Genomic DNA, 19,504 nt, shown 5'->3' on the forward strand with positions numbered 1-19,504 from the left:
ACACTAGAAGACATGCAGTTGCTTAAAAAAATTGTCAAAAGCTGCTTTAAAGTAGCTGACACGCATCATGTCAGAAAATTATGAAAAAAGCTCAACTTTATGTTACACTGCCTTCAACCTCGGTTTAAATAATGACATCTAGAGAAAAAATTATGTGAGGACACAACTGCTGCTTGAGAGGCCGGCTTGTTTAGAAACGATTAGAATATTTTTCTGTCCATCACATCGCTTGGTCATACAAATTTTGTCAAAAATGTTACAAATTTGAGAGCTATTAATTCAGATTTGAGAGCCTTTCAGATTCCCCTGTGCATGGAGGAATGTGAGGTGCTCAGAAATCGTGAACTCCTCAGTTTTAGAATTATGGCAGTTTTTGCGTTGTTAGAAGTACACCACTGAAACAGCTATGTAACTGTCGACCAGTACATGCATGATGATGTATCTGTATCTGTCAGGGCTCCACGTCTCCATAAATATTACCATGTTTTCAAGCTATGATAAGCAACCACTAGCGTTATAGCTGATGTATTGTAAGCTGTTTTAATGGATTCAATCGTGGGCCATCGATAGAATAATTACCATGTCAGTCACATATCACTGAAAGTCCCACGTACATGACAACTAAAAATTTATGGATACATGTTGCACCGACTGAATACCATCTCACAACGGATATTTTTAGGTACTTGCAGAAAATCTGAAAGAAATAATAGGTGATAAATGCAACTGCCTCTTTAACAGAGCTGCCCGCCAATTCCATGCATTTCTGATCACGAATGCTCGCCAAGTGTGAAGAGTCATTACAAGATTACCAATATGCACTTTCATCGTTTTGTGTATGGTTTTCAAAAGCATTTATTGTTTGTGCCCTTCGTTGCTCGAAAATCCATATCTAGCAGACACACAGGTGTTACTTGTTTCAATGTACAACCTGATTGGTCAAGATACCGAGACAGAGTTATGGAAGGCTTCTAACCACCTTTGATCATTATAGAGAATATCAACACCAAATAATTTGAGATTAACAGGGTCATGCGCTGTCACCAACTCATGAAGTATGGAGATGAGCCTTTTTTCATTTGACATCTTAAATATAATGATTACTGCATTAAGGAGAATACAGAACTATCAAGTTACAGTTCAAAATATGGCACACTAATCATACTTACAGCGAGGCAGACGCCAGATCTTGCATCAGCATAACAAATAAATGCACAAATATTAAAATGCAAGATGAAACTGTCATCTTCATTTTATGCTGAATCAACTGATCATAGATTTATTCCAACTTATAGAGTTAACACAAACTAACTTATCTTATATCGATATCAAATGGTTGCTGTATAAGTGATTTCCATTACATACAACAATGAGAATACTATGGGAACATTCAGTTTGACGGACAGTCAAACACTGTCTACCATTACATTAATGATGCTCCTTGAGAATTCATGAACATGATTCTAACGGTGTAACTGTAAAACATCAACACTCTGAACTATGTGCATTATGTACATTACATGTGAAAGTCATAGAGCCCAGACCAATCCGCTTAGATGCAGATGCCTAAGGTAAAACAAGTCAAGATCGAGAAAGAAATGTCTTCAGTTTAGCCAAAGCCAGTATGCTCTAGATGCGGGCCAATTCACTGTCTATATCAGAGATGTAAGATTTGAGCTTGTTCCACTGCTCCAGGTTCAATGATATACCTGTATAAAGAATCTATTCAGGTTTGTAAAATGATCCAACTTTTTTACATACCAATTCGTGAATTGTTGATAAACAGATATACAGGCCTAAGGCTTGTTCCACAGCATCACACTCTGTCATATGATTGTCAAACTGTCAGGGGACTAAATGATTTCTAAGAGAACATGACTCGAGGTTTTAATTTAAAAGTGACTCTGATAACAAGGTTTGAGACCTCACTAGCAAATGACTTCATAAATTGAAAACAAAATTTAATTTGGTGCTTTGTGAGGTTGACTTCACAAGCTAATTTTTAAGTCAAACAACAATTTCAAAAGAGCGCGTCTGATAATTCAGAAGAGCTCCGACTCTAAAGGTAGCCTAAGATAAAACTACAGGTGATGATGTGGCGACTCGGTTAAAACATCCAGAACAAATGGTAATAGATCAATTTAATCCTCTAGTAAAGAAACTTATTCCCTGCAACATAAATAACTTTTAACCCACATATTGCCTTTTCAAGTCTATGGAGAGAGATGAAAAGATAACTCCAAAGAGTGCCTGAAAAGTATTGTAGTAGTTTTAAATTAGGTACATTTGCTTGACAATGGATTGCAACAATCTGCGACTGCGTTGGAAGACAACTCGATAGTCCTAAACTTGCACCAAGTCCATATTATGATTTTTAAAAGATTTAAGATTTTTAGCTTGAGCTGATTAACAACTTGACCATGTAAATTGGTTGTGGATTACGTAACTTGCTACATGACTGCTTAGGCAAAAAGATAACTGAAACATCTCTTGTGAGACAACGGCTTGAAGTTTGAGGATAGGAGTTACGTGGTAAAGGTGTCACAGGCAATTATTTAACGCTAGCCACAGTGGCTTTGCATCACGGATTACAGTAGATGCTCCTACAACGTAAATAATCCGTTTCATTAACGCTATATGGATTTTAGGTTATAAAAATAGTGAAATACATGTAAATTGTCTAATTCGCTCCAAGATCTTTCCAAACTCACCCCTTGGTCTTGCAAAAAGAAGAAAAAACTAGTATTGACTTTAAAATTTATTTGGCTGCATCGTAACTGTACTATTACTGGTTTGTATCGACAACTTTTCTCCTTTTTTATCACTGTCGCTCGTCTTATGGTCCATGATTGTGGTAATTTTACAAGTTAAGGGGAGGGCACACCTTTGAAATCTTTTCACAGCGGTTTGTTTATTTTTCTAGACGATAAAGTCTATTCTGCAAATGTAAAATGATAACAAAAATATTTTACACCCCTACAATAAAGTAAAACAAAAATACATTTTTATTACAAGAGCAGTGTCAATCTGTCCGTCGTCTATGTTTCCGGAGGTAAAGGTTATGATAAATGATATTGTCCGACGATATACCAAATTGTGACATTCAAATTGATAGAGCGACGCTGTAGCACCTGCATCAATCGATCGCCTCTAAGCATTTCTGAACAATTGCGCAGCAACTTATCAATATTTTCTATGCTTGGTCGACACACCCGACGATCTATCATGGGGAACTGGAGTGTCACGAAACCTGCGTTTATAATAGAGATAAAGCTATGCGTACGTCGTTCTTTCTTTTTCAAATCCAGCAAGAGAGAAAGCGATATTTTAAGACTAACTACAAAGTTCTCGTTATTCAAATAAAAGTTGAGAACTTGACAACCACTTGACAACCACTTGACACTTTACGTTATACAGAATTCTTTACGTTGTACGGAGCAAAATCTTTACATAAATTCTTTATGTTCAGTGGAGTTTACATTATAGGAGGTACACGTGATAGGAGCGTGTACTGTACTTGGTGTTCATGAAGGTGAGGCAGATATTGTGCATTGATCACCTGTGTAAATATGACAAAGAAAACATTGCCATGATTCTGTAGAGCAAATGTCTATCTTTCCATCATACTCTGTCTGACTGAATATTGATGGCATATTACATACGCGTGTTACACGGTTAAACCAGATTGTCAGCATCTTATGGTCTGTCTCCAAAGATTTGTCCCTAAAGCACACCCGAGAGAAACCAGACAGCTTACCCTTCCTTCCTGGTAGCATCTTGCCATCTTTTTCATAATATTCTCTGATGTTGACTAGCGGTTTCCCACGAAACTCGGAGACACTGACATTTCTCTGTTTCGACAACTAAAAGTGTAGTGAAGTAAAGGAGAAGTCTTTTCTCTTGGCTCATATGATGTGGAATATTAAAGGAGCGTTTGAACTAAGCCACAGATGTGAACTATACTTCGTTTTTTCGTGACGTCATTCTTTCGTTGTCTGCCATCTTTATGGACAACTTTTATCGTTAAAAACACGAAGCTTCTGCAATTAATTATTGCAAACAATGCTTTTGTTTGCAAATTTTTTATTTCAGTATCAAAACAACACCGAAAAACACTATTAATCAAGAGAATGACGATCGTTTTCTACAAATATGGCGGCTTTTTCGTGGATGAGTGCATGTGCAAACAGGGTGATGACGTCAAAAAAAGCGATGGATTGCTTTTTCACTATCATTAGCATCAAAAGACTTCATATTAAATACTATATAGAAAACTCTGAAAAAAAGCAAAAAAACATATACGCTGCAGTAGTCCGTACAAACCTGTAAAATTTATTTTTCTGGGTAATAGTACGCCAAAGCTCAATTTGTTTTCTGAAATGATAGGTTAATTTTTGGACACGCGTGATTGTATCAAAAATCAGTGTTTTTATCGCTCTGTATTCACGCATATATTTGGATATTTGTAACCCAGATAAGTTTTACCTCAAAAGTTATTTACAAAAGTTATTACATCAAAAGGCAGCGATATTTTAGTAAATGCTACAGCTATCACATGGACAATAGACCAGTGAATGTGACAGTCTAGAATGATTAGTAGGTTTGATCACGCAAAAGCTGGTTGCTTGAACAGCCTGAGCCTGTTACCAATAACTACAGTTTGCTACCATAAGATGAACACAGTACTATCTGTAGATATATATACATGTATATATATATATATATATATATATATATATATATATATAGTGTCAGCACATTGACTTTCTGTAAGTCTGTGAGGCAACTTAGTTGTTTCATGGCAGGAAGTCAACACTCATTGGCAATGGAATTTATTTCCCTTGCCGGCTGTGAGTTGCACTGATGAAACTTTAACAGCCAATATGGTACTGCCTGTAGCATATGTATATACAGTGAAACTTGGATAACTCAAACTTCACGGGACCGAGCGAAAGTGTTCGAGTTATCAGAGCGTTCAAGTTGTCAGAGCACTGTCACAAGTGCATGTATTTATCAGTAGATACATGTACATATACAAACTATTATATATAAATCTAAACCATAGATTGCTTGTTGCAAGGGCCTCTCATGTAAAGTTTTAAAAATTTTTCATCAGAACGTATAGATATTTTTCAATCACTTGAGATTTGTTGTTTTAGGTGATGTGACTGCCAGGACGTTCTCAGGTTAAAATTGACAAAACTTGATCGAGGTTAAAACGCTCAGAAAAGAGCCATCTTCTCTTGAGCATTTTAACCAAGATCAATTTTGCCGATTTTACTTTGAGCTTATCCGAAGGTTACCTCGCTTTTCCTTGCTTTCGAAGGGCCATAGCAAAGCGGATGTTCGGTATAATTTTGCAAGGTTTGGTAATTTTTTGCAAACCTTTAGAAAAGTCGTTAACGAAAATATTTTGCCAATGGTAATAACGACGCCTAAAAACTGCTAAAAGTTTATGTTTACCTCTATGGCTTGGAATAAAGTGATATTTCAAAGTGATAACAACGGTCTCGGTAGCCGTTGGGCAAAAAACTGTTCGAGTTAATGATGTTGAGGTCGAGTTATCTAAAGCAATTTATCATTGCGTGGGAACGAACCAAACGTATCCGTTCAAATTAACCATGTGTTCGAGCTATCCGAGTTTGACTGTATATGTATACAGCTTTAAATATATACATGAAACAAAGTAATTGTCATTCAGGGGTCTGCCAGTCTTGATAAATTATATTAAAGGTTGACTTGCAACAAAATTCACATTACCGTTATTTGATATGAAAAGATTCATATAGACTTACTCTGTTGTGTTGTAGGTGCAACATATGTGGAAAGGTGATTACACGCTCTTAAAAGCTCAAAAACAAACAGAAAATCGCAGCCACACGAGACAGCCGTAGTTTGGATTCCCTTTCCAAAACGGCTCAAATGTGATGTAGTTGTGAGAGATGGTTTCTGTTTACACTTTCTTGCGACCTTATTCGTCGAAATATTTTCACAAATATACTTCACGCATTCAATAAAACTATGTCTATTGTTCTTACGCGTCTGTTTTATCATCATTGTAATGCTGTCACTTTTAGCACTGATATCTTGTAACTTACCGTAAAACATCGTTAAACTTTTTAACCTTAGCTCGAAAGAGTACATATCATTGTCTGATAATCATGACGAGCCTGTTGGTCACCTGTGATAATCGAAAAGTGCTGCAGAAATTATTTGCGAAGTATTGGGTCACATGATCAGATTACGACTTGCCAATTAGATCAAGCCGAAACAAAACTGTAAAGTAGCGAGCATCTATATTTGATACGGGGTCTTCTGTAAAACCCGAAGTGTTTGTCATAAACTAGTACTACGATAAGTTTTATACTGAGCTTTTTATTGGCCTTTCAATTCACGTGAGAAAATACGTGACAAGACGATAACCAAATTTCGTGGTTACGTCATCGAAATAAAGAGATTCCGATCTACGGCGGCTTTTCGTTTTTGAGCTTTTAAGAGCTTGTAATCCCATTTCCACACATTTTGCACCTACAACACAACAGAGTAAGACATGGTGAATCTTTTGATACCAAATAACTGTAATGTGAATTTTGTTGCAAGTCAACCTTTAAAGGTTGACTTGCAACAAAATTCACATTACAGTTATTTGGTATCAAAAGATTCGCCATGTTTTACTCTATTGTGTTGTAGGTGCTAAATATGTGGGAATGTGATTAAAAGCTCGTAAAAGCTAAAAAACGAACAGAAAATTGCAGCCACACGAGACCGCCCTAGTTTGGATTCGTTTTCCAAAACGGCTAAAATGTGACGTATGTGTGCTAAAACGGCTAAAATGTGTGCGAGATAGTTTATGTTTACACTTTCATGCATCCTTATTCGTCGAACTATTTTCACAAATATACTTCACGCTTGCGATAAAAACCATGTCTATTGTTCTTACGCGTCTGTTTTATCGGCATCGTAATGCTGCAACTTTGAGCACTGATATCTCAAAACATAGCATAAAAATATGTTTAATTTTTTAAGCTTAGTTTGAACGATTGCATATCATCCTCTGATAAAAATGATGAGCCTTTTGGTCCGCTATGATGGTTGAAAAATGCTGTAGAAATTTTTCGCGCCATATAGCGGGAATTGTAAGTCACGTGACCAGATAATGTTAGTTTCAGTTCAAGTTTGATCTATCGCAAATAGCAAACACGCTTTCTCATATTCAACTTGTTTATTTCAATTCGTCATAATGTCTAACGCGCCACAGTGTTTGTGCAGCTGCCAAGCTGAGAAGCACCTTTTTTTTGGCCAAGAGCTGAGAAAAGACCAGACCTCCACCGGGCGTGGAGCAACTGGGTGAAGCTGGATGTGACAAACTTTATTTATTCGCCTGCTTACTCTTACCTTTGTTTTCGCCAGTTCAAAGACGACATGTTTTCTAACCTGTTTGCATACTCCACATGTCACCAAAGCACGTGAGTAATTTAATTTATGAACTACTTGTATTAGTAGTTGTAACTCGGGTTATTTTCTAGTATTCTCCTAATAGTACTGTATTAATCTATATTTAATATAACAATATTAATGTCATTTAATTGTAATATTATATTATTAGTATTTTATCTTTTTAATTACATGTATTATTCTTATTATAATAACAAAACTAATTCATACTGCATATCTATCTGTAAAACGTAATATATTAATATATAATTGATAAAATAATGTTGTTTCACGATTAATTTCGCCAAATTTCTTAACCCCACTCACTTATAGATATGTTATATAAAATAGTTATTGTCATTTTCTGGTATCATCGTTAATAGCATATTAATATTATTAGTTGATTATTATTAGTATTAGATGAAGAATTTGTGCCAACCACTGAAGACTGGGAAGAGTTTGAGCGCTATGTTGGCCAGCGTCAAACGCTCTCCAATTACATGTAAGATAGAGCTGAACTAAACCAAACTTGACAAAATATAAAAAATATCCATAGAGTTATTACTCACATTTTATGTTTACAATATCATGGATTCTGATAGGGTTTTGTAAAATCTGTGTCATGATTGCATGGCTATATATTTATTCTTTTTCTGATCAAGCAAATATGATATAATAACAGGAAATGATGTTGTACAAATCTTATTGCAAGTCAACTATTGTGTTGTGATTTCAGACCCGAATCCTCCTTCAAAGAGGAGAAAATAATAGTAAGTGTGACAGCACTCCAGCGACTATTTCACTGTCACACCTGCGCCCTCCCCTGCTCATTCACGATGGTGCGAGAAGGCGGATGGGTAGAGTTCAAGGTTACATGTGCCTCCTGTCACCGATCGTACACTTGGGAAACAACTGCCAGGGTGAACAGAGCTCACGTCATCAACCCCCTGCTGGCAGCTACATCACTCTTTTCTGGCGGATGCCTTACGCAGAACCTCCGTTTTCTGTCGCTCCTGAACATCGCAATACCAAGCCACAGCGTTGGCCTCTACCAACAAAGAGAATACTTACATGGTGTGAGTGTTAATATTTACTCATAAACTTGGAAAATGTGAGTAAAAGCTTGGCACACTAATTGAATAACGACATTTAGAAACAATTTTTTTCTTGAAATGAAAATATGTCATCCTTCAAGCAAAATATATTATAATTCAAAATTCTGATTCTTCATCATAATATAGCACAAAAAGGGGGAAGAGGATTCTACATTCTTAGACTAATGATAATGATACAAATTAATCTTGTATAATGAAGTTTTACAATATTTTACAGTGTATTGCTGAGCAGTACACCCTGCATAACGAGGGATTGATGGCAGCAATCGATTGGGAGCTTGATTTGGCAGGTGACGGTAGATGCGATAGTCCGGGGCATTGCGCACTATACGGAGCCTACACTATGATGGATCAGAGCTGCGGTTTAATAGTCAGCAGCCATCTTGTCAAGGTAAAATTTTGACAGTTTTTACTTCACAGCCTGACAAAAACCCAAATTTTTTAGTAGTTATCAATACATAAACATGAAGTTGCTCATCTAGCTAAATAGTTCATTCAAATAATGTGAAAGTAATTGTTGGTCGTAACTTTCTTTACTTTGCAGTCAACAGAGTCCACCAGCTCTAACACCATGGAGCTGGAAGGCTTCAAGCGATGCCAGTCCGATCTAATTTCCCACGGCCTGAGAGTGAGGTCCATTACAACGGATGATGTTACAAAGGTTGTGTGCATACTGCAAGCTTGTGTTTTGGCTTATGCCGCAAATTTGTCGCCGTGAGCGACGGCCTCTACCTGCCTGCTTGGTGTCTAAGATTCGGGCTCTTTTCCCACCAACGGATGATGAAGAAGAGTTTGCAGACTTGCAAACAAGATTTGCGGCATAAACCAAAACACAAGATTGCGGTATGCACACAACCTTTTCCGAGCATTTGGCGATGGCTCTCCAAATGGGAATAGATTATCTACCAAAACAATTATTGAAAAACAATAATTGCTGATCATCAAAATAATCTCGATCTTTATATAATAAAATCATAAAACTAATACACTCTCTACTGTAGTAAGTGTACAAGCCAAATATACCAGTTCTCCTTGTGTTCCACGAGTTCAGAATATGTGTGTTTAACTGATGCATTAAATGTGTAACACAAGAATTTTAGATAATGCTTGACACATTAGCATAGCCTTGGTGTTGTTGGCATTAAATGAATACCCAACTCACTATGATATCGTAGGTAATTATTCCACCTCAACTCAAGGGGTGCAGACGCCACAAATTCGTTTACACCAGGATGCATACACAGGCATTCATGCTCCCCTCGGTCAAGGAGACAATGCGCAAACTCAGCATAATGGCAGCACAAACATTCAGGAAGAGATGGCATGTCTTGACAACGCTTGCAGGCACACCACTCTGTAGCCGTTGGTATTAGCTCCTAAAGAAATGAACAGATATGTCTATGCAACCATAGCTAATACATCAGGTCGATGTTATCCAACAGTATATCAGTGCAGCGCTAGATTTAAATATTAAAATTGTTAATGTTGTCATTCGAGAAAAATCTGTAATTATTTTTTCGCAATATTGAAGCGATAATTATCATCATTAAAATCATATATAATAATATTCGTTCTATCACTCTCAAGCTAAAACTATTACTACTAGCTAGCTTGGCACATAAGAGCTGGCTAGTGGCGATGCTTACTTGCTGGGAGGTTTGATTCTGTTGAGGATCTTCTTCAGATAGAGCGTCAGGCTCGTAACGCCAGGGTCTTAACTTTTCAGAATTTGACATTTTTTATGATCGCAACTCGGACATGAATAGTCGAACGGAATGGCCAAGCCGAAACTGTAAAGTAGCGAGCATCTATATTTGATACGGGGTCTTAGGTAAAACCCGAAGTGTTTATCATAAACTATTGCTACGATAAGTTTGATATTGAGTTTTTTATTGGCCTTTCAATTCACGCGAGAACATCACGTGACAAGACAATAACCATACAGCGCGGATACGTCATCGAAATCAAGAGATTCCAATCTACGGCGGCTTTTTGTTTTTGAGCTTTTAAGAGCTTTTAATCACATTTCCACATATTTGGCACCTACCACACAACAGAGTAAGACATGGCGAATCTTTTGATACCAAATAACTGTAATGTGAATTTTGTTGCAAGTCAACCTTTAAGGAAAAATGTGACAGCTAACGAATGATTTGCAAAAATATTTAACGAACGCAATTTATTTTCATCTTTTCTAATTACAAGATGAACATTGTTTACTTTACATACCTATTTACCTGACTACATAGAATAGGTAAAATTTTAAAGGTACACTGTAAACTTGTATACATTTTAAATTGAACACTGTAAACTGTGTTCAAGTAAAAAGATCTGTTAACATCACATTTTGCGGCAGAGCGTTTTTCCCTAGCATGACTCAACTTAAGGCTATTTGAAGCATTTCCTAAGTATAACTGGTTAAACTGTACACGCGTGTATATCCACATCCAACAACCGTGGCTCAAACACTAATTCTTCTAAATTTCTAACAACCATAATCTATTTTTGGAACAATTATCCCTTTTTACAATTAGTAAGCTGTGTCATTTTCAACTGTAGTTAGAAATGACAGTACAAGGGAACAACACAACTGTAGTTGGGAACAGCAGTACAAGGGAACAACACAACTATAGTTGGGAACAGCAGTACAAGGGAACAACAACTGTAATTGGGAACAGCAGTACAAGGGAACAACACAACTATAGTTGAGAACAGCAGTACAAGAGAACAACACAGCTGTAGTTGGGAGCAGCAGTACAAGGGAACAACACAACTATAGTTGGGAACAGCAGTACAAGGGAACAACAACTGTAATTGGGAAAAACGCATACTAGGCACTTACCGGATACATGACCTCTCCATCTTCACCTCTCACACCTGTGCTCGCTGCACTCTTTGTGGAACTTGACTTCTCCTTTGATTTGTCTTTCTTTGCCTTCTTAGGCTTTGGGTCTGACTGATACAGATAACGAGTAATATGGTAGATAGATACATACATGAATTGAGTAATACTATAATAAGTCAGCATTAGCTCCTACTTTGAGTCTCTTACCTTACACATACGAACAGACACAGAATGTGTCACTTGTATGTGGGAGGTACAAAATCTATGTCCATGACTGTATTCACAGTCATTCACATAGACCGAAATTTTCAACAATTACAGTCTATATGAAGGTTAAAGAATTCATATTGAGTTGATGGTACGCAGAGGTTTGACTATACACCGCGTATGCAATATTAAAAAGCATGTCAAACACAGTAAAATAAATGCTGAAATAATGAACATCAAATCAAATGCAAAAGATAATAAGGAGTGTACATACGGCATCCGAGTCACTGTCAGAGCTGATGAGCTCCTTAGATTTAGGCATGATTCTACAGCAAAGGATGATCATATGAGCCATCAAGCTTGCATATACCGAATGACATTAGTCAACAGAAGTACCGACTGACACGTTTCATGTCTCCAAGAGCGCAATATCAATTGAATTTTAACAGTATGTGAACCTCAAGGTCAACGATGAGGGTAATAATTAGTGGCATTTCTGTAGGTCTAACATGGGCAACTATAGCTGCCCATGTTAGAGTTTGTTGGTTTAGTGATCATGGTCTAACATGATCACTAAACCAACAAAATCTGGGGTTTGAGGCTTGAGGACAAAGGTTAATATTGCCATTACCGACAACTTCCTTCGTGTTTGAGATGTAATGTAGGCAACATAATTTTAATACAATTTGGCGTCAATTAGTGCTGCAAGATAAAGCGATATAATTCAATGTGACGATATATTTCAGTGGATATTGGGTCAGTTTTCAAATCGATATGAATATCGAAGCCGATATTTAATCGAAATATCTGCCTAGTTTATTTTGCAAAACTGGAGTTGTCCATTCTCCTTATTGTAAAGAGGGGACAACTCCTGTTTTTTAATCGATATTAACTAATATCTTTTTATATCGTTTGTGTTAAAGCCTAGCCTGTCTTGACAAGCTGTTGTTTTTGCGTAGTTGTCCCCCCGTCGAGCGGCGAGCAACAACAGCTTGTCACAAGACGTTCTGCACCTGATGCATCAGCTGCACTTATAAGGAGTTGTTCTCTTCCGTCTACGCGGCTTGGCTGCGATATTATTCCGGTCGCTCCATTGGTAATCATAACTGATTTCTCGCAAAAATTTATGTAGAAAAATTAAGATAAGAACGTGTAACTGGCGACCCCTCTCTGCAGTAAACTTTATTAGAATTTGAGAACTTAGGCAACAACAGCGACTAAACATGTCGTTATTTGTGCGCTCAGTCAGTTTTATTTCTATTTTTGTATCAGTCAGTTTTATTTGTTCTAATGGATTTTATTTTAAGTTTATTTTATTCTTAAGTTCTACTAAAGTTTATCGCAAAAACTGGTCTTTGGTTAAACGTTGTAATCTTGTTTTTTTCTACATAAATTTTTGCGTGAAATCCGTTATGATTACCAATGGAGCGACCGACATAACATCGCGGCCAAGCCGCGTAGACGGAAGAGAACAACTCCCTACAAGTGCAGCTGATGCATCAGGTGCAGTACGTCTTGTGACAAGCTGTTGTTGCTCGCCGCTCGACGGGGGGACAACTACGCAAAAACAACAGCTTGTCAAGACAGGCTAGTTAAAGCCTAACACTATACATCGAAAAAAGACAACTCCAATGTTCGATATATTTAGAGACCAAATAATCAAATGTACATGCAAACATATTGTGCAGCACTAATGTCAATAAAAGAACAGGCATGTATGAAGAATACAACTACATGCTCCCAAATTAATTGTTTTTTTGAAAGGCATTTTACATGTAACTGAAAACTTGATATTGGAGATAGTTTATTGTTATTAAAAATATCTATAAAAAAACCTGTTCATACTATTATGAACAAGTTAAGAAAAAACTCTGGTGAAACTGTGCAGTCGGTGCTGCTTGTGGTTATTATGCCAGCTAACTCCCTCATCATTACTTACAGAATCTTGATTGCATAGCTTATTGTTTGCATCACATCATATAATATCAACTTTGAAGTTTTCCATATTTATGAGTAATACATTTTGTTTGTTTTGGGTAAAGATACTTCATGAGAGTTGAAATTGGAGAAGAGTTAATTAGCTCTTCAAGGTAGCCCATAGGAATACTTTGTATCCCAGATTGCAAGACAGGATTGCATCTACAGGAAATGTTTTTCAATAAAACACGCAATGACTTTTTGTGCCTGAATGATAGATCAGCCATACTAATCCATGAAGTCATAACCAGTACATCTTCTATGAACACTTGAACTCATGAGTTAAACTTGACAGAAAGCAACGTATATGCAAACTTTTTTTAGTAGATATAAAAATCTATATAAATCTCAAACTACTAGAACCTGTTCAACACTTGCATATCCCTATGCAGCTTCCCCTACACACTCCTGTTGCCATACTAGATGCTCAAGACTTAATTCAGAATAGGCTTGATACAGTGATTAGCAGATTCATTACTTCTCAAAGTTTATGTTGCAATATCTTAAGATGATTATAAACTCCATAAAAGCTACATATACCATCATGAAAGCAAAATAGTACACGAACACTAAAATTTATTTTTCGATTAGGTACCTCGCCTGTTTCGAAAAACTACAGATGCTTCAAAATTTCAAACTAGCTAAATTTAGCAATAATTTTTTTGAACAAACACTGTTAGAATATTGCATTGTGGTGAGGCATTAGAATTGCACTGTCATTGCAGTGCACAGTATTTATGCAGCACATTACAACTTCCAATACGCAGTGGATATTTACTGCAACTGTACTTCTACCACAAATTGCCCGACGCGATTTACTTCCATGACGCATTACCTGAAACGAAGCAATTCATACATACTGCAAATGAGCATTCTTCAACAATTGAAACTGCAACTTTGCATTAGTATGAAGCTGATACTGCAGACTAATTAACACTCCTGGCTTTCCAAGCATTCGTGCGGCATCGTACAAAACTATCAGATGCTGTTTAAAAAGCTCATGAGCTTGCGTCCTAACCCTCATATCATTTGGAAAAAGGTAGCCATTATCACCATTCTGATCGATGAAAATAAGGTCTTTGTATTGTATTCTCATCAACATTACATTTTAATGTGCTCAATTTGTTATAAACCGTGCTCAATTTGTTATAAACTATGCTTAAATTTGAGCAGCATCCACATCGTGCAATTGTGTTGTACTCAATACTTGATTATGTTTTGAGTTTTCATGAAAATGTGCTGTGAATGTGTGTACAGTGTAATGCCAAAGTTCCTACTGCATCTAATACTGCGGAATGCGCACTAGCAACACTCTCATGGCATTCAGCACTGCACACTGTGCAGTAGGCAATACTGCTACTGCACCAGTACTGCACATTAATAAATAGTTATACTACATGTATACTCGGGTAGGATTTTTCCGGGAATTATTGAATTTATCTCGTTCAGTTGAGAAAATTTGGTATTTACCAGTAAATACCGTGGGGAAAAATAGGAAAAAGTGGTAACTTGTATTTTTATAAGAAAAACAGGCAAATTTCAGTTTCACAGGACAAATATGGGTTTGAGTTGTTTATCAACCTTTAAGGAAATTAAACTGTAAACAATTTTGTCAGTTCTCTGCCACCAAGTAAACACATGTTTCACAACTTAGAACAACCAAAAGACCTACACTCATTCTGTACTTCGAAGTTTAGCTCATCCTACCAACCCAGATAACAAAGATTGGATTTATTGTTACAACTAGCCTGCATTTTACTAAAGTATTTCGTTCAATTCAAATATTGGTTGAAAAGAATTTTACTTGAATGAAGATTTAATGCCTCCAATTTAATGCTAATAGGATGTCTAGCTATGATCTGTAATAAAGTGATAATCCTATTTGTAAACAAGAGACAATAGCTTCAAAGTGAAATGCCCAAGACTAGTTATTTCATTATTCAACTACAAACATATACAATTTGGATATAAAAGTTTTGAGAAGAGAACAAAATTTGCGTCACCATTTACTTGGAATTGCATCTTGCCTCCCACTTGTGCTCGAGTGTTATATATTGAGGCTTAACTCGACTTGAACATTCTTTGACTATGACTAGTGGAATAATAGTAGCTTATAACAGCTTGGTAAAATGCTTTCCTTGCTCTTAGTTTCAATGGAAACAAGTTAGTTAGACCAGAGAGAGACAGCGAGAAGGACAATAATTGAATTTGTTGCTTTATTTCGACTTTTGATATCTCCCCAATTTATCCAGGGCGATTCAAGTCGGATGGTAAAAACTTTATTTATCCCAGTGGTATTTACTGCTGCAGGAAAATCCTGGCAGCCTTGATGTATACTGCGTACTGTACAGTATAAAAGTATGAAATGCAATTATACTGCAAGACTGTGACATGCTAAGTTGCTAACTACTGCTACTGCACTGCTAATGCAACTACATAGCTATCTAGACAAAGTTTTACAGCAATTGCAAGGGCATCAGGAAGTACATAGCAATGCGCAGTTGTGATTTGTTTTGTAAATTTAAATGTACCAATTCAAATATTGTTTTGCAATCAGGTCATTAGCAATTGTCTGTTGTGCAGCTGGATCCATTTTTAAACCAGAGCTGACAGATGCATACTAGGGTTGCACAATAACTCGATAGTGATAGTCGATAGTTGTCTTCTCGATATGAATATGGTTGCCTATTTTTAGCCTATCGAAACATCCGAAACTAATATATCGTTATCGAATAATAAAAAATAGTATAACCCGATAGTTATCGCCCTCGGATAGCTCGAACGAATGGTTAACTTGAACAGATTTGTTTGGTCTGTTCCCACACAATGATAAATTGCTTTAGATAACTCGACCTCAACTTGGTTAACGCGAACAGTTTTTTGCCCAAGGGCTACTGCGACGGTTGTTATCGCTTTAGAATATCACTTTATTCCAAACCATAGAGATAAACCATCAACTTTTAGTACGTAGTTCTCAGGCGTCATTATTACCATCGGCAAAATATTTTCGTTAACGGCTTTTCTAAAGGTTTGCAAAAATCAAATTTTCCCAAATATCCGCTTAGCGATGGCCCTCCGAAAGCTAGGAAAAGTGAGCTAACCTTCGAATAAAAATCGGCAAACTTGATCTTGGTTAAAATGCTTGAAAGAATAAGATGTATTTTCTTCTGAGCATTTCAACAGCGATCAAGTTTTGCCAATTTTAATCTGAAAACGTCCTGGCAATCACATCACCTAAAACAACAAACTAATCTCCAAGTGATAGAAAAGTCTATGCTTTCTAATAAAATTTGTTAAACTTTACACTAGAAGCCTTTTAATTTGCAACAAGCCATCTATGCGTTTGATTTATATATAGTTTGTATATGTACATTTATCTATTAATAAATACATAGACTTGTGACAGTGCTCTGATAACTCGAACACCTTTTCTTATCCCTTCCCACAATCCTCGATCTTTTCAGGCACGATAATACGATAGTTTTACTGACTGCCAAGTCACGCGATAACTATCGGTGAACTCTGTCAGTTCATTAATAATTCGATACTATCACTATTGGTGGGACAACTCCAACGATAGTCGATAACACCTTTTCAAACAACAAATGCCATCCCTAATGCATACATATACATTGTTTATGAAATTTCAGTCCAAGTTCTAATCACGATCTATTTCCAGCACATTAATTGCTTTTATCAACAAAGCAGCGCTAAGTTAATATTAACACTACAGGACGTAGCGGAAAAAGATTGTTATTTGACTATGAATGACCCAGCTGACCAAACACCACAAGCATAAAGTCATACCATGACATACGAGTGTCCCAAAATACAAGGAATTTAAAATGTGCATAAATTCGTTGGAAAACTACCAGCAAATTTTTGTTTCAAGATATGAGCCAAATTTGAAACATGAGCAAGCGAAAAGGTTTTCGATGCATACGCTAGGTGGCCGAGTACTCGAGAGGTTGCCTACAAGAAGAACACTGAGTGGTCATTTTCGTCAAATCAATTTGAAAAAGTTTTAAAACTGGCTAGAAGTGAAGGTGAAAGCGAGTCAAAAATTGAGACAAAAAGAGCCAAGACGGAAGAAAAAAGTGAACATCTAAAAATGAACACAAAATTACAATTAAGTTTAGTGTGACAATAAAGAAGTTAACGATAAAGCTTATGTCATGCTGTGTCAGAAAAGTGTAGTATCATTTGTACATGATAATGTTATATTGTTATATTTTATTGCAGAGCATAACCACTAGATGGGTATTTTTTATTTTGTAAGTGTAGGTGGTGAATTAGAACGATTAAAACACATTTTTTACATTGTACCATTCGGTTATAGGTGGTGTTTTTTAAAAATGGGAACGGATTAATATGTATCTAGCTATTTTTATACAAAACATTGATTTGAGATGCGAGAGAACTGACATACGAGCTCGGTCCCTAATGTATTGAGCTCGGTCCCTAATGTATTGAGCTCGTATGTAGAGGTATGACTATATACAACTTTTTGAGTCTCCAAAGTCACCGAAGAGGTATACCGTTTGAAAGACTCAGCGGTGCTGCTGGGGGAACAGCACTTGGATACAGCACTGGTGACTTGGATACAGCACTGGCTCCTGGACCGCACATTCTGTGTCATAGTTAACGGTAAAACATCTCCACCTACCCAGGTAACATCAGGTGTGCCCCAGGGGTCGGTGCTTGGACCCTTGCTTTTTCTTTTATATATCAATGACCTTCCAGAGTCTCTGAACTGTCCAAAGACATCCATACGTTTATTTGCGGATGATGCCATACTTTTTAGACCAATAGAATGTGCGTCCGACAGCCTTCTGCTACAGGACCAACTGTGCAGAGTGGCTGCATGGGCTGAGTCGTGGCAGTTGAGATTTAATGCTAATAAATGCACATCTACATCTGTGGAACCAGTTAGATTTTCACATATATACAACTATTGCGGTACATCTCTTATATCCTCGCAATCCTTTTTATACTTGGGTATACTTGTTTCTAGCACCCTCAATTTTAATGAACACATAAATCGCATCATACGTAAGGCTAACGGCACTCTTTTTATGCTTATGCGGACCCTTAAGAAAACATCTCCTAATGTCAAAAGGACAGCATACTATAGTGTGTGTCGTCCACTGCTAGAGTACGCTTCGGAAATCTGGAGTCCACATTTTGATTATAGTATACAAGATTTAGAGTCCATTAACCGAAAAGCTTTTAGGTGGGCCAACAATTTAAGAAAATTTGATAGTATATCATCAGAAATGGTGAAAATGGGATGGCAAACACTTGCAGAGAGAAGACGCATCAAGGACGAAAGCACACTGCAAAAAATTTTAAGCCAAGACCTAATGGTCGATTTTAATAGATTTGTAATTAAGAACTCATCCTATTTTACTCGAGGCTCCAATATCAGACACACAATCAATACAAGTGCAATGAAACACTCTTTTTTTAACCGTGCGATGAAATTTTAACATCTGATTCTCTTATAACTAGACCAAGCGATCTTATACTTTTATCCTTCAGTCTTAGATAAATAAGTCTATGCTTATTTGTGATCTTATTTTTATGCCTAATGCACCATTTTATTTCTACAGGCCTAGCGGCCACTTGAAATATTTTACAGAGATAGATAGAGATAGATAGAAAAGTGACTATCGCTGATGCCTTACAAATCAGGCAGCAGGACAAATTTCAATGATGTCATTCGACTAGAAAATTCTGTTAAAGCCAGTAGAAAAAAACAAATTCTTACCGAAGGGGCTCGATAATTGCTAAATGATCATACCCTTTTGTAAGAATCGGTTCGAGAAATCGAGCATGAGTAATAAATAGCAGAGGTTTCCACAATTTGCGCGCGACAAAGCTTAGCGGGGTTGAGACGACTCTGTCTTTGGCTTACTGAAAAGGT

The 19,504-nt window shown here is 36.7% G+C and overlaps 1 protein-coding gene across 1 annotated transcript; it reads right to left on the reverse strand.

Moving 5' to 3' along the window:
* Positions 1-1,146: 1,146 nt before the first annotated feature.
* LOC137410464 (activated RNA polymerase II transcriptional coactivator p15-like) lies at positions 1,147-19,443 on the reverse strand. The gene is made up of 5 exons (XM_068095880.1): positions 19,349-19,443; positions 11,876-11,927; positions 11,392-11,505; positions 3,758-3,863; positions 1,147-1,709 (listed from the first exon to the last, which is right to left on the reverse strand). Exons 2-5 carry the CDS (start codon positions 11,921-11,923, stop codon positions 1,630-1,632), a joined length of 348 nt encoding a protein of 115 aa, XP_067951981.1. The 5' UTR covers positions 11,924-11,927; positions 19,349-19,443; the 3' UTR covers positions 1,147-1,629.
* Between the last annotated feature and the right edge of the window lie 61 nt (positions 19,444-19,504).

The sequence above is a fragment of the Watersipora subatra genome, chromosome 1 (assembly GCF_963576615.1).
Source record: "Watersipora subatra chromosome 1, tzWatSuba1.1, whole genome shotgun sequence".
Classification (NCBI taxonomy): Eukaryota; Metazoa; Bryozoa; class Gymnolaemata; order Cheilostomatida; family Watersiporidae; genus Watersipora; species Watersipora subatra.

Bases quoted from the DNA above. Each gene is read 5' to 3' on its own strand.
- LOC137410464 (XM_068095880.1), bottom strand. From the start codon at position 11,923: ATGCCTAAATCTAAGGAGCTCATCAGCTCTGACAGTGACTCGGATGCC. The intron at 11,506-11,875 runs GTATGTACACTC...TATCTGTATCAG, and splicing joins CTGACAGTGACTCGGATGCC to TCAGACCCAAAGCCTAAGAA. The intron at 1,710-3,757 runs GTAAGCTGTCTG...TTCTTTATACAG, and splicing joins GATGCTACCAGGAAGGAAGG to GTATATCATTGAACCTGGAG.